Genomic DNA, 27,415 nt, shown 5'->3' on the forward strand with positions numbered 1-27,415 from the left:
GGGAAAATATATTTCTAATCCCAAATTGCAGAGTTACTGGTGCTAATATTGCCACTTTGATGTTATAAAATATTTAGCACCTTCCTTTTTCCCAATTAACGATATGCCTATCATGTCTCTAGGCATTAAATAGTCTACCTCATCATGGATGCAAGACCTGCATTAAGTTAGCAGCCTATAATTTATTTGGCTAATCCTAATTTTTACATTTTAAGATGTTTCCCAATTATCAACTATCATTGAAAAATACTGAGAGAAATCTTCTTTTAAATAAATATTCCAGGGTGTAATCAATAGGGCAAGGAGTGCAACTTTTTTTTTGGTTGTATATGCATTTTTCCAAATTCTTTTTGGTTGTATATGCATTTTTCCAAATTCTTTCTGTAAAGATTATACTAATCCATGTTTTTTTTTTTTTTTTTTTTTTAACAATGGTGTATAATGCTAGGTATTTTGTCACATCCTCACCACCCAGGGCATTGACATCTGTAACAAATCTGTCAATTAACAAGTTTAGGAGATTATCTATTTTCATTAATATTTCTTCCTTTTTTTAAGACTTAGAATTTTTTTAAGTTTATTTGAGAGGGGATGGAGGCAGGAGGAGAGAGAAAAAATATATAGAGAGAGAGTTCCCAACCACTGCTTCACTGCCCAAATGCTCACAATAGCAGGAGGGTCAAAGTCGGGAGCCAGGACCTTAATGGGTGGCTGGAATCCAACTACTTGAAACATCACCTCTGTCTTCCCTGGGTCTGCACTGGCAGGAAGGAGGATTCAGGAGCTGGGTTTCATAATGGAACTCAGGCACTCTGTTGTGGAACATGGGTGTGCTAATTGGCACTCTGCCCATATTCATATTTTTTCAAAGTAGTAAGTTGGAATGATTTAAAATTTGTGGGACATTTGTATTTCTTTTTCATGATAAATTGCCTTCTTATGCCTTAGCCACATTTTCAATTCTTGACATTTCAATTGATAGGAATGACTTTATATTAAAAATAGTGATATTTTAATACTTAGATATGGTACAAAACTTTTCAAACTTTACAGAGCAACTGAAAATAAATTTGTCTCCCTTTATGAAGTGTAGCATTAGTCATTTTATTTAGGCAATTCTATTTCTCTGTTCTTTTGAACGACTTCCTTTAAACCTATGATTTAAAAGGTCTTCCTCTTTCCAATATCATATAGTCAACATTAATTTAATAATTTTGAATATTTCCTAAAGTAAGGCACTGTGCTATACAATTGTCACTGGGAATACAATTGTGAACAAGAGACTGTTCCTGTACTAGGAAGTTTATAGTTACAGAGGAGATGGATAATGGAGGGAGGCAAAAGAAAAGAACAGTTAACATTTATTGCAGTCACTTATTACCAGATCATAAGGGAGATGCTCAGGACTTCACCTCAGTGCTAAAGAACATTGAAATCAACCAAGGAAGCATTAAAATCTTTAACCAGCCAAGTCAATTATATTTCCACTTTTAATTTAGCATATCCGTCTGCAGGAAGTCTAAGCAGGATTGCTGGGGCCAGATTCCAAGGCACCAACTCACTTCCTGACATACTAGTGTTTTGAGCTTTGCTCCCTAAAGTGTTTCTCAGCCCAGCTTTGCTGGACACAGAATATCACTGAGGGATCCTCTAGGATGTTGTTCACTTGTATCCCAGATTCCTTTTCACTAAGTGTATTGTGAATCAGGAATTTTTACTGCTTTCTTCAATCTCATTGCAGGTGTATTTTCAGGAATTATGAAAAGTTTCTAGCACGGAATGATTCCCTTCAATAAATTTAGGAGTATGTCTATTTTCTCTATTAAAAAAATTCCTCCACAATTTGAATCAGACTCTGAAAGTATAAGCAGGAAAAGATATGACAATTAATTACACATATACAATATACTTCATAGCTAGGACGTTCAAGTAATTCAGTTTTTAAATTGTCTTTCTTAAAGAGAAATTGTATTTCCTTTAATCAACATCTCCACAACTATCCCCACTTGGAAACTACTATTCTACTCAATACTTCTAAGAGAGCAACCTTTTAATTCCGCATGCAAGATCATATATATGATATGAACTTGCCTTTCTAATCAGGTTACTTAAGGCAATTTATATTTCAGTTTATAATTTCAGAGGTCTTTATGCTAGAAACTTATATTTAAAGTTTTCTTCCTGGTATAGTCAAAGAGCATAACCTCTAAGATTCTAGTGGACAACGTGACACTTTACCTCATTGCTCCTCTTCTTCCCTGCTCTTCTTTTTCCCCCTTTTCTTTCTCCTGGCACCAACACCCCTATACACACACACACCCATGCACACACACACAGACTTCCAAGAATCAACTTGTCTTTGAAAAATCTTAGGGTTGCCAGATAAAATACAAAATGTCCAGTTTAATTTGAATTTCAGATAAATGAAGTTGGGTTTATTTTGCTTAGTTTTGTACAAATATATATCAAACATTGCACAGGACATTCCAGTAATAAAAAAGGAGTTTGCTTTGTTTTGAAATTAAATTTCTTTACATTTACTTGAGATGCAGAAGGTCAGACTGAGAGAGAGAGAGAGAGAGGGAGAGAGAGAGGGAAAGAGATTGTTAGATAGAGCTCTTGTCCACTGGTTCACTCTGCAAATGCACACAAAAGCTGGGGCTGTTCCAGGATGAAGCTAGGAGCAGGAAATTCAATACAAATCCCCCACATGGGTGGCAGGGACTCAACTATCTGAGTCATCATATGCTGTCTCCCAGAGTGTACATTAGTAGGAAGCTGGAGTCAGGAGCAGAGCAGGGACTTGAACCCAGTCAGTCCAATACAGGACGCAGGAATCTAGCAGCTTAACTATTGGGCCAAACACCCACCCTTCTCCAGTTAAAATTTAACTGGATCATCTTTATTTTTACTTGCTAAATTTAAGAACTCTAAAACTTTAAAAAAGATGCACTTTTTCTTTGAAAGACTGATTTACAGAGAGGGGGACATACAGAGAGAGAGAGAGATCTTCCATCCGCTGGTTCACTCCCCAGATATCTGCAACAGCTGGGGCTGGGTCAGGCTGAAGCTAAGTGCCTGGAACCCCATCCAGGTCTCCCATGTGAGTGGCAGTGACCCAAGTACTTTGGCCATCTTCTGCTGCTTTTCCAGGTGCATTAGCTGGGAGCTGAATCAGAAGCAGAGCATCCCGGGCATGAACCAGTGCTCGTACAGGATGCCAGCATTGCAAGCAGCAGCTGTATCTGCTGCACCACAATGCCAGCCCCTAACCTTCAGTATTAATGTGAATTTATCTATACTTTTGAACAGTGGCATCGTTTCCAAGAATGAGAAAGGGTAGTCTTTTAGCCATTATTACACATTATCACCCAGAATAATAGTTAGAGGGATTTGTCTTCTTACCTGGTCCCCAGAGTTCCGTGCACTGCTTCTGCAGTGTGGGGCAAGTTCCCATCAGACAGTAGCCCTTCCCATTCTGGCAAGGGAAGCCATTGACTCGGAATCTATTGTCAGGGCAATTATTGGATTTACCATCACACATTTCAGGCAGGTCACACTCATCTTTTGCAGGTCTGCAAACCATCCCAGCCTTTTTAAGCTATAAGAAAACAAAAAGAAAGAGGGTTATTTTTCTACCAAGTTTACTCTACCACCTCAAATTAACACAAATAGCATTTTCCTTTTGGCCTTTTTGGCCATGGGAGTTAGGCACATTACTTTATTCCAGTTTAACTTTTCATTCCATTAATTAAGACTATCTTCTGTCATATTGCCTCTTACTACTGCCCTAAGTCTTTAAACTGTTATGATTTCTGAGTTTGTAGGATAAACATTGTGGAAACATAAACTAAACCAAAAAAGTACACAAAAAAATCAAGCAATATCTCATATGCAGAGAAAGAAGTTTTTTCTACTTTTGTTGAATGCATCTTTGTTGGGATTTTCAAGAACATTTAAGTCTGAAATTTCAGAGATTTACTGGTGAAGTGAACCTTCTGTGTTAAAGGAGATAAGTTATGAGCACCAGATCAACCATACTTTGAGACTTTCCCAGGCATCAAGTTTCCTAATCCTTAATTATTTTATTGAAGGTTCAGATATTTCCTTCAACTCACTTCTCCCTGACATGATTTATCATGAGGGAGAAATAGCCAAATATTCATTTGATACATCAACTTCATTGCAATTTATTACCGCAGACGGCTCTTGTTTTCTCAGAGAAAGCTTAGCAAAACACATTCTGTCACTTGTGTCAATCTGAGGACACACGTATTTTCCTAGCTGCTGTTAAGCAGGTGTGTTGTCACTGCATGTACTGTGAATGTCCTCATACTAGTTACAGGAGATAATCCAAGTTCCAGCTGGAGTTTATGACACTCTGCTAATTGAAACTCAATTGCTCCAACCAGACTAGCTTTCTCTCCAGCTGTTGCACATACCATGTTTGTACATTCGGTTACATGTTTGCTCAGTCTGTCTCCTCCTGGAAATTCCTTCCCTATCTGTCTAAATCTGAATCCAAACTTGATTTATTTTTTATAGGGCAATGGAAAGTCTTCCTTCCCATGAGCTTCTCTGAGCTGTTTGGTGAAAATCACTCTTCCTGTTTTTGACCTGTGGTGGGCAATTCTGCTGATTTTGCATTTAGATAATATAGGTTTGAATCTTCATTTTGCCTGTGGCTAGAGGTTTAACTTAAGTAAAATAGATATAATCTCTGAAAATCCAATCCTCATCTAACACCCCCCTTACAAGGGCACTGTGAAAATTAAGTCAGAATACTCATGGGAGATATCACATGTTATTATACTATTGATATGGCCATCTTAATATGCATCGTATTTTCATCTGTTTTCATGTGTGTATCATTGCCCTATACAGTAATTTTTTGAAGTCAGAGACTTTCAAAATTTTCGCTCTCAAAATATTAAGCTCCACCTTAAAGGAAAATTTAAGAAACTTCCATAGAGCAAATGACATGTCTTATTTCTAAGAATTTCACTCTGAAATGAGTAGGAAGGTTGAAGATAGGAGCATTCCCACACTATTCAAAATAGATAATACTCTTCTGCCAAATACTTCACTAAAGGCAGATGTGATCAATGTTACTAGGTTTTGGCCATGAAGGCCATGTAGCACCAAAAGAAGCAGGTAGAATAATTAGCATTGGCTGTGGAGATAGTCCTATTCCAGGTTTCCCCTACATATTGGTCATGTGATTTATTTTAAACATTTTAATGTATATATTTAAGGTATAATACATGATACTTTGATATACACATACATAGCGAAATAATTATTATATTCAAGTAAATAAACATTCAATTCCTCATATAATTACCTTTTCTTCCTAGTGAAAACACCTGAAGTCTGCTATTTTAGCAAATATCCAGTGTTCAATACAGTATTATTATCTGCACTCACTATGGATACAATTAGAGTACACTAGGGCTCTAGCCCTATTTTTTTTTTTTTTTTTTGTACCCTTTGAGCAAGGTGTCTACACCTTCCTGCTCTTGGAAACCACTCTTTGTTTCTATGTTAGGCATTTTTGATTCCACATATAAGTGAGATCATATGGTATTTGTCCTTGTGCGCCTGACTTATTTCTCTTAGTCCCATGTCTTCTAGGTTCATTCAGATTACCAAAAATAGTGGTCCTATTATTTTGCACATTTTCTGCTTTGAGTTTCTATTCCCTCAAAAGTAAAATGAAATAATAACACCCAATGTGAAGGGTGTCACTGCCAGATGAAATAGGTCATTGTGCATAAAGCACTAAGTGCTCCATAAACGGCATGTGGTATTAATTTGCAAGAAGAGAAATATTGCTTTGTCCATTTCATTTCACATAATCACTAAGATGTTACAATAGCAAAAACAAAATCATCATTATTAAAATAGAATAAGATGGTAATCTTACTTGGCATTTTTCACAGCATTCTCCTAACGCACATTGAAAACCTGCTTTGATTTTACATGTTTTAGCTTCACAGCAAATGTTGGTACATTCCTAAGAAATCAGAAACAAATGTAAATTCTGGATTACTCTTTGGTGCTATTTCAGCCCAATTTATCATGTAATTTATTCATCAAACAGATGTACTTAGGTAGAGTTTGAAAATAATTTTATGAGAAAAAATATAAAAACAAAGCTTACCAAACTGAGTTGATTTTTTGTTTTTCTGAATTCTACTTACATCTTTTTTTTAAAAAAGTCTTAAATATATTTTCAAGATCCCTCAGTCTCCTGTAGTAATACTAAAATAAATATTTTTTGGTAAAATATGAGGGAAAACAAAATGAAAAAGTTCAGCTTAAAAATGGAAGTCATATTACTACTTATAGAACATAATTAGTTCAATTCATCAGTTACATGCCTAACTAGTAGTCAACTCAGTATCTAGAATGGATACCCAAAAGCTAAAGACCTAGTTTGTAACCAGATTTAATGTGTAATTTAACTATGCGTCAAACAATGTACATACACGAGGTCTCCAGGCTTTCTCTGAGAAATCAGCAACCTGCTTACACTATGCACTGGAGGAACTCCGGCTTCAGAAATTTTCCCTGGAGCTGTCTAGCTTCCTACAGAAGTGTAATACTGTTACAATTGTAACACTTTAAGGTTAAAACTCTTGCCCTTAGTTCAAATAAATACACCATATGGGAACGCTTTGTCTTTCTCATAGGATGAATAGGTTTGTAAATGTATTTCAAGATTACTGAAGAACAATCCCTGAGGGCTTGATGTACTAGTCATATTAATTGTCAACAAGATGATGACAAATGTCTGTGCAGAATCGCACTTGTGCTGTAACTAGGATGGGATCAGCTCAGTCTCTTCTACCACTAAGTCTTCCTGAATCCTGAGCTGCAGGGAGCTACCAGGTCCCTGTGCTCGCTGGTGCTGGGACTCCAGAAACAGAAACCTGAACCCAGGGCTTGATTCCTTCACTGAGACCTTGGTTAAGGAAGATACACTCTGAACATTACCACAGCAGTGCTTAAAGTAATGCTCAAGAAGTCATCGTCACATAAGATATTTGAGATTTCAAGTTGGTACGTGGTACTTTAAAAGGAGAGGGGAATGAGATAGTATCCTTAGAGGGAAATAAGCAAAGTCCATTCAACAGTGAAGTGTTCCTTCTCATAAAAATTGACAAATACCTACAAAGACATATGTCCAAACTTACAGGAAACATCCAATTATATAATGGACCGCACATTATTTTATAACTGACCTTTCTAGCAATTGAAAAACTAGATCATTTTAGGAAATACTTGATAGTACCTCAGGGGTCCCACAGTCACAGTCTTCTCCTAATTCTACCAATTGGTTGCCACAGATTGGTATGGATATAATATCTTTAGGGGATGGAACATTAAAGATGCAGTCTGATAACTTTTCCTCAAAGAACTTGTCATAGCTGACACGGCTACAGGAACTGAAGTCTGTAGGGATATAGAAGCTGTGAAGATAAGAGTAGAGAAATGGCTTAGGTCATGTTCTGTATGCGGCAGCAATGTCTGACCCTGGGTAGGATTATACGCATAACCAGTCCCCAAAGAATGATTCCAATCCACTCACAATGACTAAGTCATGAGTTCATTTTCTATATAAATTAATCCATGTGGGTTGACACAAACACCCCTGGATTAATAAGGAAATATGGCCACATCTCCAAGTATAGTATAAAGCCTATTTTTAATAAAACTTATCTAGATAATCTTATTCAGCCTTGGATCATTTGGTGGTTGTAAAGACATAAAGGTAGCATTATATTTATTTATATGTTAGTGAGTTCACTTTCATTTGGAGGAATTCCTACTAACAGAATTTCTTCATCACACAAAGAAAGATGAGGGATAAAATGTTATAATATCTGGGAGAAATAACATACAGCATAGGAAAATAGCTTGAAAGGCATGGAAAAAGAGAATAGAAAAGAGGAAATGAATATATAAAAGAGACTGAGATTTTAAATATAAGATTGCCTGGAAATTGTGCCTAAGACAGGGTATGCAATCCCTTTTCATAGACTATCTTCATCATTCTGTAAGAAGTTTCTTCTTTATTTAGATTTTTCTCCAAGATTCCTTTTCCTAGCATCACCCAATCTGAGTTCATTGAAAACTTGATAAATATTAGTGATTTTTATGAAATCAGGTCTCATGTAGATATGATGAAGATAAAATGATGAGGTTCTCCAATAGAAAAGAAATAATATATTTAAACTTTCCCTAGTTAATGAAAAATATTGCACATAAATGAAGGGCAATGTGGCCTGGCACAGATACATATTTATTCAACAATTCAGGAACAGAAACATGTAGCTGAAGATGACCCAAAGAATAATAAGTCCAGAGCGCATCAAAACCAGGAGCACACAGCATGTTCCCAGAGAGCCTCACCTCAGTGATTTGTCCATCACACATATTGTAGAAGGGCACTTGCAAACATAGGAATCATGATACATTCCAAAGTTGTGACCCATTTCATGGGCCATTGTTCCAGCAACTCTAAGAAGATTGTCACTGTGGTCCTGAGGGTAAGAACAAGAAAACAGATGCTCTGATTTTCACAAGGAATAATTCATTGTGTATGTTTTTCATAATTATTGTTTCTATTGTCAAGTATAATAGGCTGATTTTAGCTCTTCTCAAATGTCTGTCTCTCTCTCTCTCTAACACACACACACACATACACACACACACCTGTTATGTACTGAATGCCTTTATTGCATATATCAGTGGCCCTTTCCTCTGGTGAGTGGGTTCCTATAATGAAGGAAACTATTTGTATATAAAGAGAATTAAAAATGAATCTTGATGAAGATTGGGATGGGAGAGGGAGTGGGAAATGGGATGGTTTAGGGTGGGAAGGAGGTTATGGGGGGAAAAGCTGCTATAATCCAAAAGTTGTTCTTTCAAAATTTATACTTATTAAATAAAAGTTTAAAAAATTAAAAATTAAAAAACAAAAAATGAGGTAAACTATTCCAGTTTCTTGCTATAAAACAGCAGATTTTTTTCAATCATGATAGTAATTAAAAAAAAACTTTTTTAAAACAATGATCCAAGCCGGCGCCGTGGCTCAATAGGCTAATCCTCCACCTTGCGGCGCCGGCACACCGGGTTCTAGTCCCGGTCGGGGCGCCGGATTCTGTCCCGGTTGCCCCTCTTCCAGGCCAGCTCTCTGCTATGGCCCGGGAGTGCAGTGGAGGATGGCCCAGGTGCTTGGGCCCTGCACCCCATGGGAGACCAGGAAAAGCACCTGGATCCTGGCTCCTGCCATCGGATCAGCGCGGTGCGCCGGCTGCAGCGGCGGCCATTGGAGGGTGAACCAACGGCAAAAGGAAGACCTTTCTCTCTCTGTCTCTCTCTCTCACTGTCCACTCTGCCTGTCAAAAAAAAAAAAAAAAAAAAAAAAAAAAAAAAAAAAAAAAAAACAATGATCCATTTCCTCTTCCCTTAGCTTGCATTTCAATACTCCCAACTAAATTTTAGAAGTCTTTGATGTGTTAGGCTAATAGTAATCTAAAATTGTTGACTAAGCACTGTAGTTCTGCTGGCATCATTCTTCATTCTGTTACTGCCGAGAGTAGACATCAGTAATTTCCATATTTATCCCATTGCATGAAGTTCAACCAATATCTGACTTCATCACTAGATTATTTCTTATTTGAGCTTGAACAAGAGATTCCAAGTGATCCAGAAGCAATAAAACAATAAAGGAGAATCACCAATGTTTTTTTAATTTCCTATTGGGTTGAAAGGAATGTGCCAGTAACATCCAGCCAAAGAAACTGGATTCCCTTTGATATTTCATCTCAAGGAGCCAAACGTCAAGATCAGTGAGGAGGCACTGGCTTTGTGGCACAGTGAGTTATTCTCCACTAGTGATGCCCACATCTCATATCAGAGTGCCATTTGATTCCTGGCTACCTGGCTTCCAATCCAGTTTCCTGCTAAGGTGCCTGGGAAAGCAGTGGATTATGGTGTAAGTACTTAGATCCCTGCTACCCATATAGAACACCTGGATGGATTTCCTGGCACTTTGCTTTGATTTGGCCCTCATCTGGCCCTGTCCTGGGCATTGCAGCCATTTGGCAGTGAACCAGGGGATGTAAGATCCCTCTGTATGCTTGCCTATCTCTCTGTCTCTCTTTGTAATTGTGTGTGTGGGTGTGTGTGTCACTATGCTTTTCAACTAAATAAATACATATGTAATTTTTTTAAAAAACATTGATGAAGAACAAAACAAGAGTAGTGAGCAAAGAAAAGCTGTGTAATTTAGGAAGTCAATAACCAATTCATGGGGCCAGCACTGTGGCGTAGTAGGTTAATTCTCCGCCTGCGGCGCCGGCATCCCATATAGGTGCTGGTTCTAGTCCCGGCTGCTCCTTTTCCAATCCAGCTCTCTGCTGTGGCCTGGGAAAGCAGTAGAAGATTGTCCAAGTCCTTGGGCCCCTGTACCTGTATCAAAGACCCAGGAGAAGCTCCTGGCTCCTATCTTCGGATCAATACAGCTCCAGCCATTGTGGCCATTTGGGGAGTGAACCAGCAGATGGAAGATCTTTCTGTCTCTCCCTCTCACAGTATGTAACTCTACCTCTCAAATAAATAAATAAAATCTTTAAAAAATAATAACCATAATATAAATAGTATATATTAGGATAATTGCAAATATATATATATATGTAATGCCTTCACAATATATAAAATAAAACAAATTTACATTAAGTTGGACTTTTACAAAACAACAGCTGCAGTGTAATAACCCATATATAGATGTATATGTATATGTATATTCCAGATCTTCGGATATTACTGGCACATTCCTCTCACCCCAATAGGATATTTTAAATATATATTTATAATACATATACATATATGTATATGTATTATAAATATATATTTGTGTATGTATATATATATTTATTTTTGTTTATTCCATGAAGTCTATCACAAACCCAGATTCATAAAATGGTCATTATAAAATATTGTTCCATTTCTGTCTAAGATGTAGAAAGTTGGAAATAGCACTATTCTGACACTAATAAGGACAAAGCAGATTAGAAATTATAACTTCTCTTGAATCAACCAGTATGTTGGGGTTACAGGCTACCCAAAGAGCCTGTGAAAATATATTTGAATTGAAAGAAAGATAGTCTTATTCAGATAAAACTGAAGTAACTCACTGTATTATAATAAATATTAAAAAACATCCTTCTGAAAGGAAAATTTCAATACCAGGTAAAAAATTGATTCTTTACAAAGAAATGAAGAGTTTATTGTTTGAAATGCAATAATGCAATAAAGCAAATGTAAATATAGAACAATTTCTTTATTTTGAATTACAATAAAAGATAATTTTTTAAAGCAAAACTTGTAACAATATATTGTGAATACATAGCATATGTATTATTAAATATATTATAGCAATAGTGCAATGTATGAGCGGAAATTAGAGCTAGTGATTTATAAGATCCTTATATTACACTTGGTATTATTTCAAAGTGAATTGATTACTAGAGAGGTATGTTAAATCCTGAAGAAACCACTGATGTAATAATCAAGTAATTGATAAAGCCAAAAAATAGGTATAAATAAAATTATTTTTAAAATACCCAATCTTAAAGAAGGTTGTGAACAAAACATAAGAAATCAAACACTGGAAGGAATAGAAAACAGGTAGAAAAATTAAATAATTTGGTCCCAACAATATCAATAATTACATTAATATAGCTGATCTAAATATATTCAATAAAAGACAGATATTATCTGATTAGATTTTAAAAGGTAAAATCTAAGTATATACTGTCTGCTAGAAAACTTCTCTAAATGTGAAGATGTACATAAGTTAAAAATAAAGGAAAGAAAGTATCATGTAAAAATTACCATAAAATGTTGCAATAACTTCAGAACAAGGAATGTTTCAGAGATATATACTTCAGCCAGAATCATGGCATGATGATAAAAGGATCAGTTCACCAAGAAAACATAACTATTACACTTACATTTATACTAACAGTTTATTTAGTAGCATAAAACAAAGACATAAAATTAAAAGAAGATAGACAAATCTATAATTTTTCTTTGGAAGTTTACTGTTCTCTCTCTCTTCATTAGGACTTAAAAGAGCTATACAGCACTATAAGTTAAGGTCACATAATTAACAATTTTAGCATATTGTATTCAACCACAGAAGATATACTTTTCAAGTTTATATGGCACACTGACTAAGAATAAAACTCAAAAACATTTAGAATATTGAATTCTGCAAAGTATGTTCCATGTTATAACAGAATTAAATAACATAATCACTAAAGGGAATTAATACAGCACACTTAAAAATAATGCATGGTCAAAAGAGATGAAAAATGAAATTAGAGATCATTTTCATACTAGAGAAAATTAAAAACACACGAAATCCAAACATCTTAGATGAACTAAAGTCATGGAAAATTTAAAGTGTTGAAAAAGAAAAAAATGAAATGTAGAGCAAAAGGAAGAAAAGAAAAGCAGAAATCAATGAAATTGAGAACAGGGAAAGTATAGAGAACATTGATGAACCAAAATGTGTTTCTTTAAGAAAACCAATGAAATTGATAAATCCCTAGCCAGTCTGACAATAACACCACCACACCCACACACACATTATAATATGAATAAAAGAGGAAGTATCACCACAAATACAAATTCTATAGATACTGAAAGGATAATAAAAAATGCTATTGACAAATTAGTGCCAACACAATAGCATATGGTTTTTCTTAAATATATGAACAACTAAGGCTCATTCAAGTAGTGTTGGGTAATCTGAAAAGTACTAAAGCTGTTGAAGAAAGAAAATTTATATAAAAACCTTTCAACCAAGAGAACTCTAGGCCCACATAGTTCTACTCATATATTATATCAAACATTTTAGGAAGGATTAATAGTAACTCTACTCAAAAGTTCTGTAAAATCACAGTTGGGAGCATAACTCTTTTAATGTGGCCAATTTTACTATAACAATGAAACACAGAAAATAATTAACACAAAATCTAGAAATAGAAACTACAGACTGATACTCTACATGAACATAGATGCAAAGATCCTTAATATATGTTAGCATGTTAAACCAAACAATATTTTGAAAAGTTAACACATTATGACTATACTGAGTTTATCTTGCAATGCAAAATCAGTTCAACATTCAAAATACCATGTCAACAAATGAAAGAACAAAATTATAATGGTATTCTTAAATGATCTTAATTGATTCAGGAAAATAAAAAAATGTGAATTATAGAACCAACTGCTCATCTTCAGACAGACCTGAACAATCCCAACAGAATGATAAGGAGAGCACATGGTAGACATGAAAGCAAGGCCCACAGTTGTTCCAGAAAGTTCTTTTGCTCTGTAGGAAAAGTGAATTGATACAATAAATTATGATTCTGTTACATTTAAATAAATAATTCATCTAGAATTCTAAATAGTTAACAGAAAAATTCATATTGTGAACCATCACACTTAAAATGTTATTCAGTTTTGAATTTGTGGAAGGCATTTTTTTCCTTGGAATTACTTGCCTATCATTTGAAATCCAAGCATCAGGATGTATTCATGCTTAGTATTTCATTTCTGTCATTCATAGTGATCATATTTATTTGGAGAATGCAGCCTTTTTCTAGGCAGGCATTGTAGCATAACAGCTTAAACTGCCGCCTGCAACGCACCAGCCCAAAGAAGCTCTGGTTCGAGTCTTGGCTGCTCTATTTCTGAGCTAGCTCCCTGCTCCTTGTTAATCCAGTTCCTTATAAAGCTCCTGGCTCCTGGCTTCAGCCTGGCTCACCCATGGCCATTAGAGCCATTTGGGGAGTGAACTAGCAATAGAAGATCTCTATCTACCTACCCCCCCATAACAACTATAAATATGCCTTTCAATAAATACAATGATCTTAAAAAAAACCAGAATGTAACCTTTCTTAAGATAAAGAAAGCATTTTTTTTTTTTTTTGTCATAGGAAGCTGGATCTGAAGCAGAGCACCGAGGACTTGCACCAATGCTCCCATATGGAATACCCACTCACAGGCAGCAGCTTAACCCATTGGGCCAAAATGCCAGCCCCTTTGGTTTATTTGTTCTACATTAGTAGATGTTCAGCACAGAAATGCTCATTAATTTTGACAGCATGTATTCCACTGATTTCTCATGACAGTCACTGTTTCCTTAAGGATGGACTCAAGTAACTCCAAGTCAAACCTTGCCACTTACATCTATCTGATTCCAACTGAAGATTATTCAGCTACCCAGCAGCATTTGTGAAATGAATTTTGTAAAAATTCAAGTATTATTGTGTGATTTGGCCACAGGATTTACTTTCATTGCTGTTTTTAAATGACCATTTCAGTAGGGTAGTGTAGTTGTGAGATTAAAATAGTTATATTTCCTTCCAACCTGGAAGTTTCTCCTTACTAGATCATAAAGTCAATCTTTCTTTTTAAAATACTGAATCCAAACCTCTCTTTCTATTATTTAAACTTTACTTTCCATATGCACAATAAAAGCAAATGAATCATTGCTCTATCATCAGCTTCTCTTTAATAAAGAAAATATTTAGATCAAAAGTGTGATCACATGTGACACACGATCCAAGTGTGGGATTTTTAAGTATATTCTGCTAAAGGCCTTTTCCTCTTGTCTTATAGCCGAAGACACCACTTTTTTTTTTATCAAGACTATGAAAAGCTTCTATTCTAAATATCACATGGTATGCAAAAGGGAAAACCCACACATACGTGATCAACTGAGCAATATCATGACGTTTTCTCCGTAGGAGAACATTGCCTCTCCATTTAGAAAAATTTTCCAAAGTGAAGCTTGCATTTGGAGATATATTTATCTTATCTTCATCACTCCAGATTTCCACACCAACTAAGGCCACATGAGTATTGAGCTTTTTATAGAGCTGTACAAAGAGAGCACATAATGATAATGTTACATTTGAATATTTCCAATGTGCCTTATATTTTCAAACCTTCATAGCACTGTAAAAAAAGTATTCTTTCTGAATGTATCTGAAAAATAAATTACATTCTCTTCTTTCAGACACTAAAATCCCCATGCAAAATGAAAGGCAGAGCCTCCTAGATATTTTGAGTTTGTAAATTTTGTTTTTGTTTTAAGCCAAAGCCTTATTAAAGCAAACTTTTTCTGCATGTGACTTCAAGAAATACTGTAAGCTTTTTGCAAGTTTATGTTAGCAGATCATTCCTATAGCTTTGGTTTAAATATATACACCTCAAACGGTAGAGTTAGAAACATACCAGGGGATTCCAATTCAATCCCATCAAGGTGGCATGTACCAATGCCATCTCACTAGTCCCAGTGATCAATTTCTGTTCATAATTGATCATAATGATAGGACTAAGAACCAAAGGGATCACATAAACAAGAATAGTGTCTGCAAATACTAGCTGATAGAATAAAAAGAGGAGAGAATGATCCAACATGGGAAGTGAGATACACAGCAGACCCATAGAATGGCAGATGTCCTAAACAGCACTCTGGCCTCAGAATCAGCCCTAAAGGCATTCCGATCTGGCTGAAAAGCCCATGAGAGTATTTCAGGCATGGAAAGCCAAGACACTCTGGAAAAAAAAAAAAAAAAAAAAAAAAAAAAAAAAAAAAAAAAAAAAAAAAAACCTAAATGAAAGATCTCTGTGAGTGAGATCCCTGTGGAAAGAATGGGTCATCAAAGAAGGAGGTACCTTTCTCTGAAGGGAGGAAAGAACTTCCACTTTGACCATGGCCTTGTCTAAAAATGATCAGAGTCGGTGAACTCAGGGGGCTTCCATAGCCTTGGCAGCTCATGACAAGAGCCTAGGGTGATTACTGAGGCCATAAACAAGAGTGTCAATTTGTTAAGTCAACAACAGGAGTCACTGTGCACTTACTCCACATGTAGGATTTCTGTCCTTAGTGTGCTGTACATTGAGATTTAATGCTATAACTAGTACTCAAACAGTATTTTTCACTTTATGTTTCTGTGTGGCAGCAAACTGTTGAAATCTTTACTTAATGTATGCTAAACTGATCTTCTGTATATAAAGAGAATCGAAAATGAATCTTGATGTGAATGGAAGGGGAGAGGGAGTGGGAAAGGGGAGGGTTGCAGGTGGGAGGGACGTTATGGGGGGGAAGCTATTGTAATCCATAAGCTGTACTTTGGAAAAATTTATATTCATTAAATAAAAGTTAAAAAAAAAGAAAAGAAAGAAAAAAATAAATATATACACTCATTTTTTTAAATTCCTTAAAGTCTTGGAATTTTAAAATTAACCAAGGTGGTTCAATGTTGGTTTGAGAATTAGAGAAGAAATCGCTTCTCGGCCTTTTGGCTAAGATCAAGTGCGGAGAATTAGAGAAGTAACACACTACATGAAAATGTCCTACATCCATGAATTTGAACAAGGTAAGTGGTTGTTATAGCCTGAATGTGTGGCCACCAGCTCCAAATTCATTTGTTGAAATTGTAACCTCTAAGGTGACAGTATTAGGATATAGGGCATTTGAAAGGTGATTAAGTCATGAGGGTAAGCCCTTATAAGTGGGATTAGTGCCCCTACGAAGGGCCCCGGTGAGCTGCCTTGTTTCTTCTACCATGTGAAGACAGGCCAAAGGCACCACCTATTAGCCGCAAGGTGAACCCTTACTAGATGCTGCATCTACCAGCACATTAATCTTGGATTTCCCAGCCTCCAGAACTCTGAGAAATGAATTATTGCTGTTATGAACCACTGAGGTTGGAGTATTTCATTACAGCTGCTTCAATATACTAAGACGATGGTCCTCTAAATGACCGAGTCATATATACACGATGTATAATACATATGAAAAATGTGCATATTGAAATAAAGGGTAAAGCTTACTCTAATGATAAGAGCTCACATTGCTACTATAATTTCTAAAAATGCACACACTGACAGCCATTCTCATGGCCAATTTTCTGTTGAGAAACCTGAAAAAAATTTATCTTTGCTTTAAAAAAATGATTTATTTGAAAAGTAGAGTTACAAAGAGAGAGAGGGAAGGAGGGAGGGAGGGAGAGACAGACAGAGAGATCTTCCATCTGCTCATTTACTCCTCAAATGGTCAAAATGGCCAGAGCTGTTCCAGGAAGAAGCCAGGAGCCAGGAGCTGCTTCTGGGTCTCCCACTTTGGTACAGGGGTCCATGACTTGGGCCATTTTCTGCTGCTTTCCCAGGAGCATTAGCAGGGAGTTGGATTGGAAGTGGTACTGCCAGGACTTGAATCAGAGCACACATGAGATGCTGGTGTCTGTCACAGATGGCAGCCTAATCTGCTGTGTGACAAGGTGATCCCTGTTGTTGTTTTTAAAACTAATTTGAAAAGCACTGTGGAATGCAATTATAAAAGGAGAAGTAGGGGGCTGGCTTTAACCTTACAGTTAAGATGACTGAAGATCTGGTTTCAATACCTGGCTTTGTTGCCAACTCAGCTTCCTGCTAATGCAGACCCTCAGGGGCAGTAGTGATTCAAGTAATGACAGTAATGAGTCCCATTCATGTGGGATACCAGAATTGAATTACAGGCTCTTGTCCTGTAATAGGCATTTGGGGAATAAACCAGCAGATGGAAGGTCTCTGTCTTTCTCTCAGCTCTTCCTCTCAAATAAATACATATTTTTTTTTAAGAAGAGAGAATTAAAACGTCAATTAGATTAAAGTCCTTCCCTTAATAATTCCCTCCACTTCCTTGTTCCTAGTTTTCTTTGTTTTACTTACCTGATAAACCCTAATCATTTACAAAGCCAACTCTGCACTGACTCTCCCCCATCATGCCTTTGAACACACACCATGCCAATTGCTCACACTTTGCAGGCATGATGACTAATCTCCATGCTTCATAACATTTTCCAGCAAGCATGCTGCATCTCCTAATGTTATTCACTCAGTCTCTGCACATTATTTCATACTTCCTCATCTTTATTAGGAGTAACAGCATTTCCTTTAACATTCCACTTTCACAACCACTGAGAGTGCAGAAGTAATCCAAAGAGAACTTCCACAGGATCTCCCCACCTGTCTACTCCCTTCCTATATCTATGCAAACACCCTGCACCTACCTGTCTTTATTACATGAATGACCAGAAAACCTAAGGCCAGCTTCTCCACTCATGCACTGAGCACTCATTCTCCTATATCCTCCTGAATCAAGATGGTTCCAACAACTTGTTGCTGCATTTTATCAACGTTTTTTTTCCCCCTGCATTTTATCAACGTTTAACCTTCCATGAAATCATTTATATAAGCAAAAATTGATTTTGGGGATTCCACACTGATTAAAATAATCACACCCCTAAATATATTAAATACACCAAAACATCATGCAATATACATGATTACACAGAATATATACAATTTTAAGAACCAAAAAAGAACTATAACTGGATCCATCATGGAGTGGGGACAATTTCTCTCAATCCTACTGTGGGGAGCAAACCGGACTAGACTGAGTTACTGGAATTAAGACTTATTCTATGCATCTGCTCTCCCACAATATGGCGATGGGAGAGAAGTAAACAGCTTCCGCACAGCTGCCTCGAGTTCAGCTAATAAACTGTAGGACTTGCTCCTGATTGGAGGAGAGCAGCGTACTCGGCGTGTGGGCAGCCGAGTTAGGATTGGCGGAGGAGGACTATAAAGGAGGAGAGAGACGGCATGCACCGGGAACATCTAAGGGGAACATCTAGCTGAAGGAACACCTGTGCAGCCCCCGAGAAGAGCCGGCCGGCAGTGTGCCGCTCCCCTGCGGAAGTGGGGAATGTGGCCAGGGGGAACTGCCCTTCCACGGAGGTGGAAGGGATAGTAGCCAACCTGGGAAGAACCAGCAGCAAACCCGGGGAGGGCCGAGCAGACAAAAGAGCAGCGCAGGGTCCTGTGTCGTTCCTCCACGAAGAGGGGGAGTGACATAATGGTGCCGTGACTCGGATATGAAGCCTAGGCAGGGTTTAGTGTCGTTCCTCCACGAAGAGGGGGAGCGACATAATGGTGCCGTGACTCGGATATGAAGCCTAGGCAGGGCTTAGTGTCGTTCCTCCATGAAGAGGGGGAGCGACATAATGGTGCCGTGACTCGGATATGAAGCCTAGGCAGGGTTTAGTGTCGTTCCTCCACGAAGAGGGGGAGCGACACCTACTCCCCTCTCTAACATATACTGCATTTCTGTGTCCTGGAAGAAATACATCTTTTTTGTTATGCTTAATTCCATATCTCTTATTCTCTCTTGGACTCACTCTAATTATGCTCTTAACCATCCTCCACTACTTATTAGCAGGGAGCTAGATCAAAAGTGGAGCAACTGGAACTTAAACTGGTGTCCATATGGGATGACAGCACTACAGGCACTGGTTTAACCTGATATGCAACAGCAATGGTCCCATTCCTATCAACTATTTATTTGATTGTCTGTTTGTTTATGTCTGTCTCCCTGAACACAAATACAAACCCCAGTTCCTGGGTTCCCTTAAAAGTGGTATGCTTGATCTTTATGTTGAGAGGACATGATGTGGCCTTGGTCACTGAATCCACACTCATTTTCCTTCCATCTTGAAAAGTTTTGCAGGACAACATAAAGAGACTTAGCTTCAAAATAAGTACACCAACTGTGTATGAAACTTATAAGAAACTAACAAATAACTTTTAATTAAAAGGAGCATAAAAATTTGGAAATTGTTACAATCACATCTAACCAACAGGCGTGTAACTGAAATGGGATTTGAGATCTATGATATGTCAAAATCCTACCTCTATTGTTCTCTACCTTTGTGATTATAAGCAAGTTACTTCATTTCTCAGAATGTAATTCCATAGCTCTATGTTAGATTTTAGTAATAGCTTAGTTATGGTTGTTTTGAGGATTAATGAGATAATGTAAACAAAAGGTGTTATTGTGTCAGAATTTGGCATATTTTTGTGTGCCCCCCCGAAACAGTTTTCTATTTGTTATTTCATTTTATCATTTTCTTAGTGGATTTTAGGAGAACAAAATACAACAGCATCTTGAATATCTACACGGGTCTAGGAGGAGTGGTGGCAAGTAGTTGAGAAAAGTCTCTGTCATGGGATAACAATACTAAATTAAGTAACAAAATTGTGGTCTTCCTTTAGTACCAGACAGCTTCATATGCATTCAGAGAAAAACCCAATAGCGTTTCCCAGTCAACTGCTTATATTTAATAAAGTGTATCATACCATGTTGACGTAATTGGCCATCTCAAACACCCTGTTTCTTATTTCCTCTGGGTTTTCATTGTATTTTTTATACTAAAAAAGTGAAAGCAGAATATGAGCATTAGTAAAAATTGGTATAATTTTAAGATTAAGAGAAAGACAACCATACTTATATTTCTTTTCAGAAGTTACAGTTAAGGATTGGTTACTAAAAACTTAAAAGTCAGAAACAAATTGGATCCTTACTTCTGTCACTAAATTAAATTACTTTGATTGGAGATAATGACTTATTTGATAATGTAGTGGCTCAGCATAAAACTCTAAAGAATTATTCCAAATACATTTTCACTCAAATTCTATGATTTCTAAGCTGTGCAGAATCTGTGCAAGGAATAGTTTATTCATTTTAAAAAATGATTTCAGTCCAATAAGAGAGGCCAAAGCTTTAAGGCTTGATCTATTTAATGTATTCATGTTTCTATAGTCCAACATTTTCCTTTATAGGGTTATATGAATGGAGCTTGTATTTAAAAATCCAATATATGGAAAAGTATTCTTATAAACAAAGCTAAATAGTGACTATTGCCAAAGATTTGCATTTTTCAGAAGATTCCATTCCCTAGGCTTTTATGTTTACCACCACATGTTGAGCATAGATTCTGACAAACAAACAATTTAGGTACTTAACAAGAAACAAGATGACCAAAGAATTTAGTAGGAGGTGAAATTTAGCTCATAAGACACCAAGGAAAGAGCATTACAGTGGCAGGAATTCAATTTATGTGTATATATCAGCTGCCAATTCCTGGAGAGGAAAAATCATAGTAACTGAATTATAAATGTCAAACTTCATAGGTTCAAAATAATTTATAACCATATGGTTATTCAGGATTTTGAAAAATAGATGCAGACATTTAATTTCTCACATAATAACTAAATTTATATGGAGGGAACATTTTAAAAGATATATCAGTTTCATGCAATTACCTCACCATTATCCAGGACCAAATAATATTCTATATATTTCTTACGCTCTTGAACTTTCTGGTCATTCAATTTCTGAAATATAAGGAGGACAATTACTAAGACAACATTTTCTCTGTAAAAGTCCTTTTTTTATTTGACAATTTTATCAGAGGTTTGTTGTTATCTAGGAATAAAGAAACATTATTAGTATTTTAAACTCTAAATCAACAACAAAGATTATCTATAAGCAAGGTTCAGACTGTTAGAACTAGAATGGTATCAGTAATATTCAAGGCTGACTCATTTTACTGAAGAACTTAAATGATGACACAAATACTTAATGTAAGGGGGAGCTGGAGCTAAAAACCAAAGCTGCTGGAGACTTGAACAGTAGACTTTCCTCACCATCCTACCACTATACCCAGAAACCATGATGTCCACATCCTTCAGAGTTTTCCTTATAGTCTTTTTTTGCTAACTTTATAAATATCCCTTCTTTTACCAGTGGCACAGTGCCCAGAGCACCATTGCATCTGATCTGTTCTCCTCTCGACAAAGCTTCCCTAATTTCTGTTCTTCCACACCATCACCCCCCCAAATAAAAGCAAAGCCAAAACTCTTCATGATGGATTGTCCCAATGAAATGAATCAAATTCATTGTTCCTACTAAATAATAAATTATCAAAATTTATTATGTTGCATTTTTAGAAGTGCTTGTCCTTCAACAGATGAATAAATGTCCTTATTGAGAACAAATTACTGAAAATAGACATTTAGGTATTATCTAATGAAATATAAACTTACCTCTCACTCTCCATAGGAGCAAAATATTTATTAGCACTCATAGTGTTCTGGGAACTAGGAATACAGCAGTGAAACAGACATGGCCCACTGGCCTAGTGCACTCACAAGACACAAACAAATTGATATATATCAGATGGTTATAAGTTCTATAGAGAGGTTACATGTGTGATGTTGAGTGACTCGGTAGTTATTTTATAGTTAGAGAAAACTTTACTGAAGTGTTAGCCCTTAAGCAGATGTATTAATGAAAATGAGAAGCCAAGCAAGGGAAAATAAATTAGTAAAGAATTCTAGCAGTGACATTAGTAAAAGACTTTAGACTACATTGATATTGGTGAGTTTAAAACACAGCAAAACATTTGTGTTGGTCAGAATATAAGGAACATAGTTATCAGTAGGTAGGGCACACAGGGGGCAAGAAAATGGAGAGGTAGATGGGGCCCTAATCCTATTGGGCTTTGTAACCCTTGCTCACTTGCCTGGCTTTTGTATTAAATGCAAAGAGAAGCCAATAGACATCACCTTCGAGAAGCAATAACAGAACAGCCCTTGTCTAGACTGTTGAGGAACAGTTCTCTTAGTTTCTTTATACCATTCTTTTTTTCTTTTTCTTGGAGTAAACAGGAGCTGGGGGAGAGTGGGTGGGAGGGTGGGTACGGTGGGAAGAATTACTATGTTCCTAATGTATTTATGAGATACATACAAATAAAAAAAGGAGCCAATAGAGGGCTTTAAACAGTAAAAGAACATAGTGTGAGTTGCCATAAAAACATCAGGACCTATCATGTAGAGAATGGATCCTACTGAGGAGGGAAAGGAGTAAGAAGTTCAGGTAGAGGCTGTTACCATGGTTATTGTGGGAATATTTGGAATATTGGGAATATTTGGAAAAGACGACACAGCAAGAGATCTGGAATGTATGTGGAGGCACTTTCAGATGGATTCCATGTGAAGAGGGATGAAATAAATAGGAATCAAGGACGGTTTTTAGATTTGGACTTGACTAAAGAGTGAATAGTGGTACTATTAAACTGGGAATTGAAAGCGAAGAAAGTTTCATTTGGGGGTTGAAAACCAGTAGATCTTTTGGAGCATATTAAGTTTATAATATCAGGTATTTAAATAGATATATTAATCAAGTAATTAATTATGAGATTCTCACAATTAATTGAGAGATCAAGGCTGGAGATACACATTTGATAGTGATTAGTGCATGGTTCCTATTAAATGGGATGAGGGAGAGAATGAAATTACTCAGAGAGAATGCAAAGAAAAAGCAAATAAGTGACCAAATCCCGAGCTTTGTGACATCTTCTGATATTTAGTGGTCAATTGGAGAAGGGGTCCCAGCAGAAACTGAGGCAGCATAGCATCAGTATTATAGGAGGAAAGCCAAAACAATAGGAAATCAAGAAAGAAAGGCTATTTCCATGTGGCCCTCGAGGAATGAGTCTGAAGAACACAAGGTTTCTACCAAGGTAAACCAAGAGGATGAAGTCATAATAACATGTAACCATGACTGGTTCTTCTGGGTTCCTAGAAATCATGGTGGCATTCAAACCCACAGCCAGATGAAATTTTATCAAAACCAATTTTACCGAGTGCTCATGGGTTCTGAGAAAACTGAAAGAAGATGATTGGATTTGAAGTAGATCCTGAAGAAAACGCAAGTTATTAATGATAAGTATATTTTGATAGACTCTTCACAAGTTGAATCACAGATCTGTGTTCATTTTCATTCTGTAACTAATTGAAAGCATTCTGGGCCGGTGCCGCAGCTCAGTAGGCTAATCCTCCGCCTTGCTGCGCCGGCACACCGGGTTCTAGGCCCGGTCGGGGCGCCGGATTCTGTCCCGCTTGCCCTTCTTCCAGGCCAGCTCTCTGCTGTGGCCAGGGAGTGCAGTGGAGGATGGCCCAAGTGCTTGGGCCCTGTACCCCATGGGAGACCAGGAGAAGCACCTGGCTCCTGCCTTCGGATCAGCGTGGTGCACCGGCTGCAGTGTGCCGGCCGCGGCAGCCATTGGAGGGTGAACCAATGGCAAAGGAAGACCTTTCTCTCTGTCTCTCTCTCTCACTGTCCACTCTGCCTGTCAAAAAAAGAGAAAGCATTCTATATGTGAAAGAACATTCCAAGTTCTATAGACAGATACTCATCTATTTTTCTCACTGTTATGGCCTCAGCACCTGCAGCACTGCTTTAGGAGATATTTGTTGAATGCACCCATGAAAGACAACAGAATGTTTAATTTTAAAATAATAATAATAATTCCTTATTTTGTTATTTATTTTATATTATGGAGAAAATCGTGACACTTGTCTATTCTAGCATGCATAAGTCATATACTTATTAATCTTTGCACATTTCACATCTAAGAAAGAGTCATAAATTCATATAGCACTGCTTTGCAATTGGTGTTTCTATAACCCACTAATTCAACAATGACTATAATATTTCTGTGAGTTGTGTTGCTAAGTTCTGGAACTCAGGGTATTCAGAAGACAACATACAAGGAAACATCAAATAGAGGATAAAGTTATACATACAACCAGTCTGGAGGCAGGCAGGTCCACATTCTGCTGTGATCCATGTGCCCATAACAAATCGTCCATTCCACAGGAGCTGCTGGCTTTGTTTTCATCAGGATCATACTTGAAGAGTGCATGTTCCTGTTCATCCTGGTTTGTGGAACTTAAAGGTTCAATGAAGTACCTCTCATCTCCTTGGCTGAAGTAGCCCCTGCAGAACATGAGCATTTAGGCTTCTCTTAAAAGAGTATATTGAGGGGCTGCTGATGTGGCACAGCTGCCTGTGACACCAGCAAGCCATATGGTCACTGGTTCCAGCTCCATTTCTATTTAGCTCCCTACTAGTGCACCTGAGAAGGCACTGAAGGATGGCCCAAGTGTTTTGGCCCCATGTCCTCCATGTAGGAGAGCAGGAAGGAGTTCCAGGTTCCTGTCTGGCCTGGTCCAGCCCTGGCAATTGTGTCTATTTGGTGAGTGAACCAGCAGATGGAAGAAGTCTCTGTCTCTCTGTCTCTCTGTCTCTCTCTCTGTCTCTCTCTGTCTCTGTCTCTCTCTCTCTCTCTCTCTCTCTCTCTCTCACACACACACACACACACAAATAAAAAGCTAAATCTTTAAATGTATTCTTACATTTGATTTCTATTGACTTGCAGGCTCCTAATAAGGGACCCTATGGAATTCCTAGTCAGGAACCGCTTAAACTCTTGATGATAGAATACAATTAAACTTTCAGCTGAAGATGCCTTTAGATGTTACTCAAACTTATTTTCTCTGCGAGAAGATGAGACCTGTCAGGGAGAAGTGACTCCAGCATTGTGATGTGGTTGACCCATGTCAGTTCTAGCACAAGAATGGACATTTTTCAGGCTGTGTCTGTTCTAAAGATGTACTTGAAGAGACTGTGTAACCTTATAAATAAGCCATAACATCCTGGGTCTGTCACTTATTAGCTGTGATAACATGGGGGAAATGATTTAAACTTGTATAGCCTCAGTTTCTTCATCTATAAAATGAGAAAGATAGGCCGGCGCCGCGGCTCACTAGGCTAATCCTCCGCCTTGCTGCGCCGGCACACCGGGTTCTAGGCCCGGTCGGGGTGCCGAATTCTGTCCCGGTTGCCCCTCTTCCAGGCCAGCCCTCTGCTGTGGCCAGGGAGTGCAGTGGAGGATGGCCCAAGTTCTTGGGCCCTGCACCCCATGGGAGACCAGGAGAAGCACCTGGCTCCTGCCATCGGATCAGCGCGCCGGCTGCAGCGTGCCAGCCGCGGTGGCCATTGGAAGGTGAACCAACAGCAAAAGGAAGACCTTTCTCTCTGTCTCTCTCTCACTATCCACTCTGCCTGTCAAAAAAAAAAAAAAAAATGAGAAAGATAATACCTGCCTAACAGGACCATAGCAGAGATTGAAACAGTATGTAATGCATATGATCAATGTATATTATCAATTTCTTCTCAACTTTTTCTGCCGAAGCCCTGAACTAGGATTCATTCAATCTATATTTAGTGAGTACTCATTATTTATTAAGTATCAGACTAAAGGCATGCAGTAAAAACAGAGTACTACATGGAGCATATGTTCAAATGAGAAAAAAAAAAGTGGATGTGTATTAAATATAAGAGGGGGCAGGCTTTGAGCTGAGCAGTTAAGACACCCTTGTCCAATATCAGAGTGCCTAAGTTCAATTCTTGGCTCTGGCATCTGATCCCAGCTTTCATCCAATGCAGAGCCTGGGAAGCAGTAGATCATGGCTCAAGTAAATTGGTTTCTGCCACTGGGGAGATCTGGATTGAGTCTCACGCTACTGACCCTAGCCCTTGCCTCATCCCAGTTGTTACAGGCGTTTGGGGAGTGAATCAGTGGATAGGAGCTCTGTCACTGCCCATCTCTCTTTCTGCCTCTTGAAAAAATATGAATAAATAATTTTTATTTGAAAATCACAGAATATATACAATTATATAGTAAATATATAATGTTTATAGTTACAACAGGTGATTGATATAAAGAAAATTACAAGAGCATCAATACTGAAACCCAATTAAATGTAAATGGAATTAGAATATATCAATTATGGATGTAAGGATGTATATTAAATGGCTTGTTACAGTGGTCTGCAAAAAGGATCAGGGTAGCTGGACTAGGGCACTGAAGTAGAGATGGGACAAGAGGAATAACTTCAGGAAATATTTAAAATACATACTCTATAGGTCATAATAAAGGACTGAAAATGAAGGATTGAGATGTAAGAAGTCCTCAAGGAATTTACAGTTCTGGGTAACAGCATTGATTGAAACAGAGAATACAGGAAAAATACCAGATTTGGGAGACATTTATTAATTAAGTTTAAAACACATTGAGATCAATATAAATTTACAGCATTGATTGAAACAGAGAATACAGGACAAATACCAGATTTGGGAGACATTTATTAATTAAGTTTAAAACACATTGAGATCAATATAAATTTAAGATCTCCAACTAGAAGTATGTAAAAGAAATTAGATAACGAAATCTGGGCATCAGAAGATACAGGTTAAGTGTGGGTAGATGCATGGAAAGTCATTAACGTACAGGAAGAGCTGAATGCCAGAGTATGGAAGGCATACTAGAAAAAGAATTAAGTAAAGAGAGGGGCAGTTGTCTAGAGATTCTTCGTCTAACACTAGGATTCATAAACCTACATTTTAAAAACAAGCAAATAAAATCATTTCCTATGAGTAATTTATAAACTGCTGCTAAGAGAAATGGCATTTCCTTCAAATTTCAAAGTTGTGTAGCCTTTGGGATTCACATTCCAATCTAGTATAATTAATTATGCTTGAGATTCCTCAGGCATTAAATAAAACAAACATAATCATAATCACAGATGC

General features: G+C 37.3%; 1 protein-coding gene across 4 annotated transcripts in view; it reads right to left on the bottom strand.

Moving 5' to 3' along the window:
* The window catches only part of ADAM28 (ADAM metallopeptidase domain 28), a 62,056-nt gene that overhangs the window by 16,475 nt on the left and 18,166 nt on the right, over window positions 1-27,415 (bottom strand). For 2 of the 4 annotated variants that reach the window (XM_017338045.3, XM_051832121.2), the window contains 9 exons: window positions 24,568-24,760; window positions 21,241-21,312; window positions 20,275-20,346; window positions 14,797-14,966; window positions 13,330-13,414; window positions 8,419-8,549; window positions 7,298-7,475; window positions 5,927-6,016; window positions 3,406-3,601 (listed from right to left, as the gene is read on the bottom strand). In XM_017338045.3, the coding sequence (XP_017193534.2) occupies window positions 3,406-3,601; window positions 5,927-6,016; window positions 7,298-7,475; window positions 8,419-8,549; window positions 13,330-13,414; window positions 14,797-14,966; window positions 20,275-20,346; window positions 21,241-21,312; window positions 24,568-24,760 (1,187 nt within the window). The other 2 variants (XM_051832129.2, XM_051832127.2) reach the window with 2 other exon arrangements.

Source organism: Oryctolagus cuniculus, chromosome 2 (assembly GCF_964237555.1).
Source record: "Oryctolagus cuniculus chromosome 2, mOryCun1.1, whole genome shotgun sequence".
NCBI classification, from domain to species: Eukaryota; Metazoa; Chordata; class Mammalia; order Lagomorpha; family Leporidae; genus Oryctolagus; species Oryctolagus cuniculus.